The 14,623-nt window shown below is 50.3% G+C and overlaps 1 protein-coding gene across 1 annotated transcript; it reads left to right on the plus strand.

Annotated features, from left to right (window-relative positions):
• The first annotated feature begins 2,710 nt into the window (after positions 1 to 2,710).
• LOC141155380 (DNA damage-regulated autophagy modulator protein 1-like) lies at positions 2,711 to 14,296 on the plus strand. The gene is made up of 7 exons (XM_073642251.1): positions 2,711 to 2,829; positions 3,662 to 3,729; positions 13,119 to 13,261; positions 13,440 to 13,611; positions 13,752 to 13,807; positions 13,970 to 14,056; positions 14,216 to 14,296. Exons 1-7 carry the CDS (start codon positions 2,711 to 2,713, stop codon positions 14,294 to 14,296), a joined length of 726 nt encoding a protein of 241 aa, XP_073498352.1.
• The last annotated feature ends 327 nt before the right edge of the window (positions 14,297 to 14,623 follow it).

Consider the following 14,623-nt stretch of genomic DNA (forward strand, 5'->3'; position numbering starts at 1 on the left):
GGAAGTTATCAAGCAAATCAACCCGGTGGCCTATAAATTGAAACTCCCGGCCAACTTGCGGATCCCCAACGCCTTCCATGTATCTCTCCTCAAACCCGTGGTACTTAACTCTTTTTCCAAGTCTACAGGTACGCCTCCTGCTCCGGTCTCCGCTGAAGATGAGTTTGAGGTAGAGAGCATTCTGGCCATCAAGAGGGTAAGAGGAAAGACCTTTTTCTAGTGGATTGAAAGGGGTTTGGTCCTGAGGAGAGAACATGGGAGCCCCGGGAGAACATCCATGCCCCGCTCATCCTTGATAAATGTCTCTCTGGCCTAAGAAAGGGTGGGCCTAAAGGGGGGGGGGTACTGTAGCATCGCCGTCTCTGCCCCCTGTTAGGCAGAGACGCCGTTCTCGTCACCTCTCTGCTCCGTGCTCGGCGTCCTCCTCCCGCGCTGCTGGCAGCACGCGCTGCTTCCCAGGCACTGTGCTTAGGGCGCGCGCGCGCTCCCTCTCTCTTAAAGGGGCCGCGCGCACCGTCCTAAGGAGTCCCCGGCCAATTGCCGGAGGATCTCCCATATATAAGGCACCTCCTCAAAAATGGAGGTGCCCGAGCAAAGTTGTTTGCACTGTGTCTTCCTGTGCTTCAGCCCTCAGGTGACGCTGCTAGCCTGACTTCTCGTCCTGCCTGCCAGCCTGTTATCCGCCAGTTACCTGCCTGTTACCTGCCTAGTCTGTCAGACCGCTCACCTGGGAGCGTCCACCAGTTACCTACCTGTCACCTGCCTCGTCTGTCAGACCGCTAACCTGGGAGCATCTACCAGTTACCTGCCTGTTACCTGCTGTCTCCGTCAGCCCGCTCACCTGGGAGCGCCTGCCAGTTACCTGTCAGGTATCCACCTCGTCTGTCTGCCCGCTCTCCTGGGAGCACCTGCTTGCTTTCTGCCAACCTGCCTGGAGATCCTGCCGTCACTTGCCGTGACCTCCTGCCTGTCTACCCAGAGACTGTCCCCGTCACTTGCCGTGACCACCAGCCTGTCTACCCAGAGACTGTCCCCGTGACTTGCCGTGACCACCTGCCTGTCTACCCAGAGACTGTCCCCGTCACTTGCCGTGACCACCAGCCTGTCTACCCAGAGACTGTCCCCGTCACTTGCCGTGACTACCTGCCCGTCTACCCAGAGACAGTCCCCGTCACTTGCCGTGACTACCTGCTTGCCTTCCCCGGGAGCCACACGCTTCTTACAAGGACTTCCCCTTTGTATTGCAGCTCAGAGGTTCCATCTCCCGGACCCGTTACATACAAGTCATTACCCTGCAAAGGATGTTGCTTAACATCTTTTTCCAGGAGAATCCATTTTGATTTAGTTTTCGTATGTTTTATTGTGAGTCCGTAAAAGTGGCGTAATACCTCTGACAACATTGTTCACAGCAGTGACCTGGGAGTCAGAGATGCTTCCAGGAGTCTTCCCCATGCTGTCCCCATGTCATTTGAGCACTGTTCCCATCGATTTGGGCAATTTTTAGGCCTTCTGCAGACCGCCAGGAGTGCTGCCAGAAAAATGCTCGAGTTTCCTATAGACTTACATTGGGCTCGTTGCTCGGGTCGAGCACCTGAGCATTACGATTTGCTCGACTCGAGCAATGAGCATTTTAGTGCTCGCTCATCACTAGTGCTATCCCATTAAATGATGTTTATATTAAAGTAAACGTGACACCTGATACATGTTGCCCAATCCATAGACAGCTTGTGACCTCATAGTGTTTCAGAGTAAAACATATCTGGCTGATGTTGTCAATACCTGATACATGCTGCCTACAGATTGGGCAACATGTATCGTATGTAAGGTTCATTTTAAGCAGGCACGATTTCTTCAAATAATTACTAAGCAGATGCTATCACTTTAAATGATGGTTATACTATAAGGCCACTAAGTTAAATGATGATTATACTAGGTGAGCACTATCCCTTTAAGTGATGTTTATACTAGGTTGATGCTATCCTTTTACTAAGTGGGCATTATCCCTTTAAATGAGGCTTATACTAAGTAGGTGCTATCCCTTTAAATGATGGCTGTAGTAAGGGGGCGCTAACCCTTTAAATTACTTGAACTTTTTTACTTTGCGCCAAATTAATGAATCGAGTGTGCCATTATGTTGAATTTGGCACAAAAAATGCCAACTAATATCCCAGAACATAAAAGGAAAGTGAAAAACCGCAAATGATGAATTGGGGCCGAGTAGATTTAAACGAGGGTTTTAAAGAGCAGAAAGTGTCTGTGAAGGCGCCGGATACTGGAGCTGCACTCTTGTTGGGAAACTTGTAACATCCTCTCAATACATATCTGGTGGTAGTATGTAATCTTGTAAATTAATAGAATAATAGGAGTTATTACACTACAATGTGCTGGATATACTCATAGAATATGTAAATTGTGAAAAAATCTACAATACCAAGCAGCAATCAGATCCAGGCTGCCTGAGTGATGATGCAACAATGAGGTGATCACCCATGACATCACAGAAGCCTTGTGACATCATCAAGTTCTAAGCCTATTAAACCTCTGGCTGATACTACCTCAGCCTTCTTATCTGTGTATACAGAGAAAGAGACAGACGGAGAGAGAGATAGAGAGAGAGAGAGAGAGAGATAGAGAGAGAGAGAGAGAGAGAGAGAGAGAGAGAGAGAGAGAGAGAGAGTAGAAGCTTTCGCTTGGCTAATCATCTTCCATCATGGAGATCCGGGGTTTGGCATTATTGCCCATCTTGTGGATCTTATGGACGCTATTGGGCCTCTGTGTCCTAGCTGCCCTGACTATAATCTCAGGGCACAATAAATATCCTTACATCAGGTAAGAGGGTACTGGGAAATAGTTCTGTAGTATCATTTTATATTATTTTTGTATTAAGTCATGGAATGTTCTAATTATATTATTATTATTTCCTGGAATGTTCTTATTGCATTATAATTAGTACATTATTAACCCCTTCAGCCATATGAGGGATTGTTTATAGCCGGATGAATCGTATTTGTGAATGACGCCATTAACTTTACTATATAATGTAAAAGAATACAGAAAAAATATTCAAGTGTACTGATACTGCGGGAAAAAGCGTTTTTGTAGTTTTTTGTTTTGTTTTTACAGCATTCATTGTGTGGTAAAAATGACCTTGTCCAATTTCTTTATTATTTTAGTGTTGCAAACATTTTCCCCGTTTGTGTCGCTAATTGTTGAGATCCATGACTTTAGAAATTTCCCACTGATTATGCTGTATGAGGCCTTCAATTGATATTTTTGATCTATTTCTGGTGTTTCAATCTTTTTTCTTTTTGTGGTATTTACCGATCAGTTTCATTAATTTCATATTTTGAAAGATTTGACTTTTACGGACGCACAATACAAAATATGTTTATTTTCTTAATAACCTTTTTTAATAAGGGAAAATGGAAATAATTTGAATTTTTATGTTTTTTTTTACATTTTTATATTTTTTAAAACTTCAGTCTCCTCCAGGAGACTTGATCATCTGATGTTTTTACTGCATTCAGTCTGATAACTTTCCTCTCATGTACCCTTGGCTTCAATTTGTGTCTGGTCAAAACATATAATTTAGGAGAATTATACATGACAATTACTCCACTTGTGTTCTAATTATTCTTAATATTTTCCTTATCTTTTCCAGTGACACAGGAAAACAATACCCAGAATCTGTGATCTACACAGTCATTTTCATGGTTAATTCCATTCTTGGTAAGTAAATGCTGCATCCTGTAGGAATAAATCATCATGAAAAGCTCAACAGTTCTGTGCTCAGAGGTGACATTAAAGGGGTTCTCTGGGACTAGAAGATTGATAGCCCATTAATATCAGATAGGTGGGCTTCTGGGTCTGATACTCCGCTGTTTAACTGATTTAAGGGGTCTTTTCGTTCTTTTGCCAGTGGTAATTACTGGTACTGACGGTTTTGGCAGCTCAGTCCCAGTAAAGTATATTAGACACAGCTGTAATACCAGGCACAACCCCCATCAAAACTAAGGATCTGTGCCCGATAAGCAATGAAAGTTCTGTGGACTCCCTTAAATAATTATTAACTTTTATAATCCATCAATTTGATATAAGGATAGTCTATTAAAGTCCCAGATAACTCCTTTAAATCTCTAAACCTCTAACAGGAAAAATATATTTTTGTACCGTGTTAGCCAGTAGATAGAAAAATATTTAGATTTGAGAGTCCTCAGTGGTTGATACCTTTTAATGGCTAACTGAAAAGATGGTAACAAATTGCAAGCTTTCCAGACTACTCAGGTTTCTTCATCAGGCATAGTAAAACACAAAATCTGAAGAGTCACATATTTATACACATCAGGACACAGAAATAATGTAATAGATGAGACAAGTGACATAAAGCAGAGTTATTACTATTGGAGAGAGATAAACACAGTTGTGGCCTGTGATGAACCTGTAGCCGCCATCTTGGTAATGATAAATCATATCCAGGGATGGCCACACTTCAGCAGCCCCCACCCTTGGGACCTTCTGTTAAAACGTCAACTAGATAGTTTCCCCCCATCCAGGCTCCTGTAAGATAAGAAGCCTACTTAACACTTGAATGCTAGGAGCTTCAAAGACTTCGAGAGGAAACACAGCCAGCAGGGGGGGGTGCTTCGTCCATCTGTAACTGACCCTTTGTCCCATAGGACTAGTTTCTTTGTCTGTCACAAGCATGGAGGCATAAGATATAGAAACATGAAAAGTACACGCATGTTGCGTGGGATGGGCCAATAAAAAAATATCACGGTGTCCCGGAGCCATTGCGCACACAAGCCTCCGCGGTAGACGTTTGTACGTGCTCTGGAAGCCAAGATATAGCGCGGAGCCATTCCTGAGGACCGTATGGTATCATAATTGATATCAAAAGGTCGGTTACGGCGGCCCGAATCCGTGGGAACCCCTGTGGGTATCCTGAGACCATCCCAGAAGAAGTTATTGGGTTCCTTAGAATTTGGGCTTCTGATCGAAGTTAGACCTGAGGGTGGAGACTGAGTCAGCTGACCTCACCAGCAGTGGGCGGGACAGGGCAGGTAAGATAGCAGGACAGACAAGAGACAAGTCAGTCTTGACCCAAGAGTGGTGTGCTGAACATCTGAGCACCAGCTGAGGCCACCAAGGGGAGGAGCAGTTTGACCATGCGGTGGTAGGCCTCAGCCTGTAACAAAGAACCGTGCCTGCGACCGCAGAATCCTCTCCCTGCGTCACAAGAAAATCAAGAAACCGGTAACTGATATGCTGTGGTGATTCTGTGTGTTGTATTCCATTGTTGTATAGTTTAGCCTGACCTTATACCTGTGTATATTTAGTTGTATATCGTGTATCTAGTGTATTATTATAATCAATTACCTCAAGTAATTGTGGGCCTGCCTTTTATTCTGCATAACGAACGCACGTCCGTGTGAGCTCGGCTCAAGCCAAAAACGCTACCCAGGGTTGGTTCCTGACCCGATATAGGCCCATTCACGGACTGGGCGTATATCTAAAATAGGGACTGGTGGCAGCATACCAACTGGGGATTGGGGAAGGCTGGTAGTGACGGTCGGAGGTTCAGATATATATATTCCTGGCGCGGCCAAGGAAGATATATATACCGCCCTCACTACAGAGGGCCCCGATACCCAGTAGGTTACAGGACAGTCTCTCTGGCGACCGCTTATCCTAGGTGCAGTTCCTTGACTGACCTGAGGCTAAGAGGGCGCTAGCGAGTTGTGCTGTGTAGTGACGTTGAAGGGATAACACACTACCGTGTTCCCTGCGCTGGTTGCAGCTACCTGGCACTACTTTCTCTAGGTGCAGTACCTTGACTGACCTGAGAGGTGAAGGGGGCGCCAGAGAGCTGCACCCACCGGCCGGCTTTCATCACATTGGTGGCAGAGCGGTGGGATTGCAGAATAATAGTGTTGTGGGACCCCTACTCCCAGGCACTAAAGACTGCCAGTGGTAACTTCCACTGCTGGAGTCTTAAGGTCAGCCCAACATTAGACGGTCAGGCTAAAAGTATAACAAGGTGTGTGCAAACTCAGGGTTGCAGCGGTGTCGGTTACCAAGATGGCAGACGGCACCAGGAGCAAGACCCTGCAGGAGGCTAATGCTACGGTCCGTGTGGCAGGAGGGGAGGACATTGTTACTCATGGCGAGGAGGAGTCCAGCCCGGGCACCTCAGGGAGCCAGTCCCCAGTATACGGTCCCGCAGTGGGCTGCCCACCACCTACCCAGCCCAGCCTGTCCAGATCACAAGCCCTTTTACAAGCGGCTATGGCAAGTCTCCAGTCTCATGGCGATGCCGTCTACAAAACCCTCCTGGCAGCATCAGAGAAGGCAGCGGAGGAGGAGCGTGCAGAGCGGGCTGCGGAGCGGGCTGCGGAGCGGGCTGCGGAGCGTGAAGCTGCAGAGCGCCGGGAGGCTGCGGAGCGTGCAGAGCGAGCTGCGGAGCGCCAGCACCAACTGGACCTGGCCCAGCGGGGGCTTCCGCTAGAGCAACCAACCCATCAGGAGACCAAGTCGTCCAAAGTCCGAGCTGAGGACTTCCCTCTACTGGAGAAGGATGGGGACCTGGACTCCTTTCTGGTGGCATTTGAACGGACCTGTCTTCAGCACCATCTGGCCCGGGATCAGTGGGCCAGATACCTGACCCCCCGTTTGAGGGGTAAGTCCCTGGATGCCTTGGGGGACTTACCTGCCGGGGAGGTACAGAACTACGACTGCATCAAGCGGGCCCTGATCCGGCAGTACAACCTCACTCCCGAGTCGTACCGCCAGAAGTTCCGGAGCCTGCTGCGTGGCCCCAAGGACACCTGGACCGATCATATGCGGGCGCTGTTGAGAGCCGCAGAGCACTGGACCTCGGGTCTAGCGCTTACTACCCGCCAGGAGGTCCAGGAACTGTTCGTCACGGAGCAGTTCTTGTGGAACTGCCCAGAGGACCTCCGACAGTTCCTCCGTGACCGAAAACCAACAGGGGCTTCTGCTACAGCCGCCCTGGCAGACGAGTATGCCAATAACAGGGCGCCTGAGCTGAAGAAGTCTGCCAGCAGCACCTGGAGAGGGGGTAAGCCCAGTCATGCCCCTGTTTCCCCGGCCCCTAGAACACAAGGGGTGTATCCCCCTGTTGCCCTCTCCAGGCAAGGACCAGACGTAAGACGTTGTCATCTATGCAACAAACCAGGACACTTTAGGGCTGAGTGTCCCCAGCGCCAAAAGACCCCATCCCAGTCCCAGAGAGCGCCCAATGTTTTGTGTGTGGGAGGGGGTGGTGGTAGGTCCCTGGACAACATCCAACCCGTCACCATAGGCCGTTCTGCGGTCATGGGACTGCGGGACACGGGCGCTGAACGAACACTGGTACGGCCTGAGGTGGTGTCCCCCCAGGACTTGGTACCAGGAAAGACTCTTTCCGTCTCCGGGGTTGGAGGCGTGGAGCCGGCACTTCCCGTTGCCATGGTGTATTTGGACTGGGGTGCCGGAAGGGGGATGCGGGAGGTGGGAGTAACGCCAAATATTCCCGCAAATGTTTTATTAGGGACCGACTTGGGGCGTCTAGTATCGCAGTATGTACCCTCTGAACCCCCAAGTTCGGCCCCCCAAGCGTGTATTGATTTGTCTGCTGCTAATGCCAACCATGTTGTATGTAGTGTGTGTCCTGCTGAGGAGGAGGGAGTGAAACCTGAGGGTAACACCTGCACAGACACAACACAAACAGGGTTAGTGAAAGCAGGTGGGGAGTGTGGGGATGCCCGCAGAGGTGCTCAGCCGGCGTGCCGTGACCTCTTGTCCTCCGGTGAGGGAGGGGGCGGGCAGGATTCTGTAGAGGGAAGCTCAGGGATGGAGAGGGGGGCAGCTACCGGCAGTGTAGGGCTCCCAGGGGTATCCAGGCTGCTGAGTATAGGCCCACTGCAGGGGGAGGAACAGGCCATGGGAGGTGGGGGTGTCCCAAGAGAGGAGCCGCCAGGTAAGACCCCAGGGCAGGAGTTCCCCACATCCGAGATGTCCAAAGGCCTAGGAAGCCTGCCTGATCGGGCGGCTTGGTCAGAAACAGAGGGGAAGCAGGCACTACCCACGGTCACAGCGGTCATAGCCGCTGTCACCAGGAGTGGGAGCGCCGGAGCCCAAGGAGCCTTGCAGAGGTCCGACGGCTTCCCCACTTCTGACCAAGTGTCTGCCGGGTCAGACAGCGGCCAGGTGACATGCCCGGAGGGGCTGACGGAGGATGTGGCAGTTTCGTCGATTCTGGCCACATCAAGTCAGGAATTTCAGGCTGCGTTGGAAGCAGACGACAGCCTGAAAGCTCTCAAGGAACAGGCGGCACAGCCTCCCATGGAGTCAGACTGCGAGCGTGTGGTCTGGGACCAGGGACGGCTGTACCGGGTAACGGTCCAGCAGGGTTCACCGGAGGCGTGGCCCAGGGACCGACAGTTAGTGGTACCCTATCCGTTCAGGGCGGAATTGTTGCGGATCGCACACGAGATTCCGATGGCCGGACACCTAGGGATTGCTAAAACCAAGGCCAGGATAGCTCAGCATTTCTACTGGCCTGGGATGGGAGCCGCGGTGGGTGCCTACTGCCGTTCGTGTGACACCTGTCAGAGGGTGGGGAAGGCGGGGCCGCGCCCCAAAGCCCCACTGGTAACTCTGCCAATCATCGAAGAGCCTTTCTCGAGGGTTGCTGTGGATCTTATTGGACCTCTGTCCACTCCCAGCCACTCCGGGAAATGCTTCATACTCACGGTAGTGGACTATGCCACCCGGTACCCGGAAGCGGTAGCTTTGTCGTCCATTCGGGCCGACAAGGTGGCTACCGCCTTACTGGAGATCTTCTCCAGAGTGGGTTTCCCCCAAGAAATGCTCACCGACCGAGGGACCCAGTTCATGTCGCGGCTGATGGAGTCCCTCTGTAAGCAAATGCAGGTGCAACATCTGGTGGCCAGCCCGTATCACCCACAGACTAATGGCCTGTGTGAGCGGTTCAATGGCACCTTAAAGCAGATGCTTAAGATGTTGGTCGACTCCCACGGGAGAGACTGGGAGCGTTACCTCCCACACCTCCTATTTGCTTACCGGGAGGTTCCGCAGGCCTCAACGGGGTTCTCCCCCTTTGAGCTCCTGTACGGGCGACGGGTACGGGGCCCCCTGGCTCTGGTGAAGGAAGCATGGGAAGGGGATTTGGCCACCCCCGAGGTGTCGGTCATCGAGTATGTCGTGCGCCACCGGGACAGGATGATGGCCTTGGCAAAGCTGGTGCAGGACAATATGGCCCAGGCCCAGGCCGACCAGAAGCGGTGGTACGACCAGAATGCTTGTGAGAGGACCTACCAGGTGGGTCAAAAGGTGTGGGTACTGGTCCCCGTACCACAGAACAAGCTTCAGGCAGCCTGGGAAGGTCCCTACTTCGTGCACCAGAAACTCAATGCCGTCACCTATCTGGTCACCCTGGATCACGCCCGTGGAAGGAGGAAGGCCTTCCACGTGAACATGATGAAGGCTCATCATGAGCGGGAAGCGACTGCCCACCCAGTGTGCAACCTTCCCGAGGAAGGAGAGGTAGAAACCCTCCTGGATCTGCTCACCCAAGCCAAGGCGGGTGGGTCCATCGAGGATGCGGGGGTTGGCCACCAGCTCACGGAGGACCAACGGTCCCAGCTGGGGACCACCCTGCACCCCTTCCGGGGGCTGTTCAGCAGCCTGCCCGGAAGGACTGAGATGGCTGTCCACGACGTGGACACTGGCGATCACCCGCCGATCCGGCGTTCAGCATATCGGGTCTCTTTCGAGGTGCAGGGAAACATGCGCCAAGAGATAGACGAGATGCTGAAGCTGGGGGTGATCCAGGCATCCAGCAGCGCGTGGGCCTCGCCTGTAGTCCTCGTACCAAAGAAGGACCGAACTACACGGTTCTGCGTGGACTACCGGGGGCTCAACGCTGTAACGGCCACCGATGCGTTCCCCATACCACGCATCGATGACCTGCTCGATCGGATGGCCGGGGCTAAGTACCTGACCATCATGGATCTGAGCCGGGGGTACTGGCAGATTCCTCTGACCCCCGCGGCAAGGGAACGCTCTGCCTTTATCACCCCTTTTGGACTGTACGAGTCCACAGTGATGCCATTCGGCATGAAGAATGCCCCTGCCACTTTTCAGCGGATGGTCAATACGCTGCTTGAGGGACTTGAAGGGTACGCGGCTGCGTACTTGGACGATATTGCAGTCTTCAGTCCCACTTGGGAGGATCACCTAGAGCACCTGCGGCAGGTGCTCGGTCGGATCCACCGGGCAGGCTTGACCATCAAGCCGGAAAAGTGCCAGCTGGGCATGAGTGAGGTCCTCTACCTGGGTCACCGGGTAGGCGGGGGGGTTCTGAAGCCAGAACCTGGGAAAGTGGATGCCATCGCATCCTGGCCCACTCCTAGGACCAAAAAGCAGGTGATGTCCTTCTTGGGGACCGCCGGGTACTATAGGAGGTTCGTCCCACACTATAGCACCCTGGCCAAGCCCCTGACGGACCTCACCAAGAAGAAGCTGCCCGTCGCAGTCGACTGGACAGTCGCCTGCGAGACAGCTTTCGGGGCACTCAAAGCCGCCCTAAGTAGCTCCCCTGTACTGCAAGCTGCCGACTTCGACCGGCCGTTTGTGGTACAGACCGACGCCAGTGACTTTGGCCTCGGTGCTGTGCTAAGTCAGGTCAACACGACAGGCCAGGAACATCCTGTCTTGTACCTGAGCAGGAAGCTACTGCCCCGGGAGGTGGCTTACTCCACGGTGGAAAAAGAATGCCTGGCAATTGTATGGGCCCTGCAGCGTCTGCAGCCCTACTTGTACGGGAGCCATTTCACCGTGGAGACGGACCACAACCCCCTCAGCTGGTTACACACGGTCTCTGGGTCGAATGGCAGGTTGCTACGCTGGAGCCTCGCTCTCCAGCAGTACCACTTCTCCATTCGCCACAGAAGAGGCCGTGACCACGGTAACGCTGACGGGTTATCCCGGCAAGGGGAGGGTGCAGAAGGACGCACGGGGGAACACAGGAATGTGCTACCCCCTCGCGCCCTCGTATAGGGGGAGGTGTGATGAACCTGTAGCCGCCATCTTGGTAATGATAAATCATATCCAGGGATGGCCACACTTCAGCAGCCCCCACCCTTGGGACCTTCTGTTAAAACGTCAACTAGATAGTTTCCCCCCATCCAGGCTCCTGTAAGATAAGAAGCCTACTTAACACTTGAATGCTAGGAGCTTCAAAGACTTCGAGAGGAAACACAGCCAGCAGGGGGGGGTGCTTCGTCCATCTGTAACTGACCCTTTGTCCCATAGGACTAGTTTCTTTGTCTGTCACAAGCATGGAGGCATAAGATATAGAAACATGAAAAGTACACGCATGTTGCGTGGGATGGGCCAATAAAAAAATATCACGGTGTCCCGGAGCCATTGCGCACACAAGCCTCCGCGGTAGACGTTTGTACGTGCTCTGGAAGCCAAGATATAGCGCGGAGCCATTCCTGAGGACCGTATGGTATCATAATTGATATCAAAAGGTCGGTTACGGCGGCCCGAATCCGTGGGAACCCCTGTGGGTATCCTGAGACCATCCCAGAAGAAGTTATTGGGTTCCTTAGAATTTGGGCTTCTGATCGAAGTTAGACCTGAGGGTGGAGACTGAGTCAGCTGACCTCACCAGCAGTGGGCGGGACAGGGCAGGTAAGATAGCAGGACAGACAAGAGACAAGTCAGTCTTGACCCAAGAGTGGTGTGCTGAACATCTGAGCACCAGCTGAGGCCACCAAGGGGAGGAGCAGTTTGACCATGCGGTGGTAGGCCTCAGCCTGTAACAAAGAACCGTGCCTGCGACCGCAGAATCCTCTCCCTGCGTCACAAGAAAATCAAGAAACCGGTAACTGATATGCTGTGGTGATTCTGTGTGTTGTATTCCATTGTTGTATAGTTTAGCCTGACCTTATACCTGTGTATATTTAGTTGTATATCGTGTATCTAGTGTATTATTATAATCAATTACCTCAAGTAATTGTGGGCCTGCCTTTTATTCTGCATAACGAACGCACGTCCGTGTGAGCTCGGCTCAAGCCAAAAACGCTACCCAGGGTTGGTTCCTGACCCGATATAGGCCCATTCACGGACTGGGCGTATATCTAAAATAGGGACTGGTGGCAGCATACCAACTGGGGATTGGGGAAGGCTGGTAGTGACGGTCGGAGGTTCAGATATATATATTCCTGGCGCGGCCAAGGAAGATATATATACCGCCCTCACTACAGAGGGCCCCGATACCCAGTAGGTTACAGGACAGTCTCTCTGGCGACCGCTTATCCTAGGTGCAGTTCCTTGACTGACCTGAGGCTAAGAGGGCGCTAGCGAGTTGTGCTGTGTAGTGACGTTGAAGGGATAACACACTACCGTGTTCCCTGCGCTGGTTGCAGCTACCTGGCACTACTTTCTCTAGGTGCAGTACCTTGACTGACCTGAGAGGTGAAGGGGGCGCCAGAGAGCTGCACCCACCGGCCGGCTTTCATCACATGGCCATAAATATTGGACTAGTTTATAGATAACGAGTGTGAAAGTTTTATTATCCTGTGATTGAGGTCTGGTCCAGGGTTGTGATGACCCCACAGGTCTGAGGACCACATTCCTTAGTTGATGTAGAATGCCATAAATCCATGCAACACATTCATTCCTGCTCTGAAGGTGTCAAAGGTTGTCATGAGTTTATATTCCCAAAGTTTTCTGTCTCTCTGAAATTTTAAGTTACCTTTTAATACCAGTAATTTCATGTCCTTGATGCTGTGATCAGGGATACAAAAATGTTTGGCCACAGGTAGATCTATTCTTTTTTCGTGTATACATATGTGACTCTTCAGATTCTGTGTTATACTATGCCTGATGAAGAAACCTGAGTAGTCTGGAAAGCTTGCAATCGGTTACCATCTTTTCAGTTAGCCATTAAAAGGTATCAACCACTGAGGACTCTCAAATCTAAATATTTTTAAACCTCTAACAATCATTGGTGCATTCTTAAGATCAGATTTTCTACAGCAGTGATATGGAAATATCTGGTTGATAACTTGCTTTGTGTATTTCAGGAGCTGGCATCGCTTACATCCAGTATAGGTTCATGATTATTCAGTCTGAGCCATCGGAGAAGCGGTATATCATCTGCCAGAAAATCCTTCTCATCGTTGGATGGATCGTGTGCATTGGGACCGCGGTTAATGCTGTATATTCGGTTAGTTATTAGGTTTTATATAAAGTCTCCAGTAATACTCAGGACCTCAGGTTCAGTATAACACATACTATGGTGACTACCTGGAGTCCAGTATATTACAGTGGGATGGACCTTGCTCTTATGTATTCTCAGATCTCCAAGATGACCTTATTGATGACACTCATATTTCTTTTCGTAGGTGAAAACCAACCCTACAGCCCACAGGATCGGTGCAGGAATGGCTTTTTTTCTTCTAGCCATGTACAACTTATGTCAATCTGTGTACCTGTACAAGAGATCCTTCAGCAGCCGGTGCATCTGCCACTTTAGACTGGCAGCAACTTTGATGACAATTCTGTTATTGCTTACAGGTATCCTTTTCTAAATAATTCAGTGTGTTTAGGTGTGTAAGGTGTGCTCCATTGTGACCATTATTCCCATTGGTCAGTCATGATTATAGGAAACACTATAATAACAACATTCTGGTACTTTTCTTAACACGTCCTTCCAGTTGCTGTAAATCTGTGCGCCATCTTCTTCCAGCTATGCAATGGCCTCTGTATGACGGTAAGTTTATTTCACGTTTCACCATTTTGTATAATTCACTAGTGTCCTGTGTAAAAGTAAATGATAAACTCTCGGTGTACAAGTCATCCTTCCATCTCATTCCATGCCAGACAGATGCATTGGTGAGTATAGTCCGGTAATAACGTTCTCTATCTTCTGCAGATCTTCTATATGACCGGCATGATAGCTGAGTGGACAGGATTAGTCGGCCTGGTAATGCACCAACTTACAAATTATACCGATTTCCAGGTGAGTAAATGACGTGTGAAGGTCTTATAAGCACCAAAACTGTTTCAGTTAAAGATTTGTTACATTGAAAAATTCAATTGCTTATATAAAATAGATGATGACAGAGATGCCACAGTTCAATGATTCCTAATAATAAATGTATTTTCTTCTTTTCCTTAGAGTTTGTCTTTAAAGATCTCCCGAGAAGGTGTCACCATCTGTCTAAGGGAAAAGAACCAGGCCTTCAAAATGCCCGTATAAAGTCCAAAGGGTAAGAACTATGGCTGGAACGACACAAAGACAACTCAAACCATCTGTGCTGGATCATAACATCTTCCTGCAAGTCGGATAAAGGGAAATGAAGACCTGACCCCTAAGACCTGCAGCAGGACAAGGAGCGGGTGATTCCACAGAAGCTGGCCATTTACATGTAGGTCACTGTGGTTATCTGCACGGATCAAAATTACCATCAATTTTGTAATGTGATGGGAAATTACAAAGTCAATTGTTGAATACCACTCATGGTACCAGAATGGCCCCGCAGATGCACTTCTTCTGGAAGATGGACAGAACCAGAAATGAGAAGAA

Source organism: Phyllobates terribilis, unplaced genomic scaffold (genome assembly GCF_046119375.1).
Source record: "Phyllobates terribilis strain yellow unplaced genomic scaffold, ASM4611937v1 Scaffold_7__3_contigs__length_470593459, whole genome shotgun sequence".
In the NCBI taxonomy this organism is placed as follows: Eukaryota; Metazoa; Chordata; class Amphibia; order Anura; family Dendrobatidae; genus Phyllobates; species Phyllobates terribilis.

Coding starts and splice junctions, on each gene's coding strand:
- LOC141155380 (XM_073642251.1), top strand. CDS start 2,711: ATGGAGATCCGGGGTTTGGCATTATTGCCCATCTTGTGGATCTTATGG. Junction 13,612..13,751: donor AATTCTGTTATTGCTTACAG/GTATCCTTTTCT, acceptor ACGTCCTTCCAG/TTGCTGTAAATCTGTGCGCC. Junction 14,057..14,215: donor CAAATTATACCGATTTCCAG/GTGAGTAAATGA, acceptor TCTTTTCCTTAG/AGTTTGTCTTTAAAGATCTC.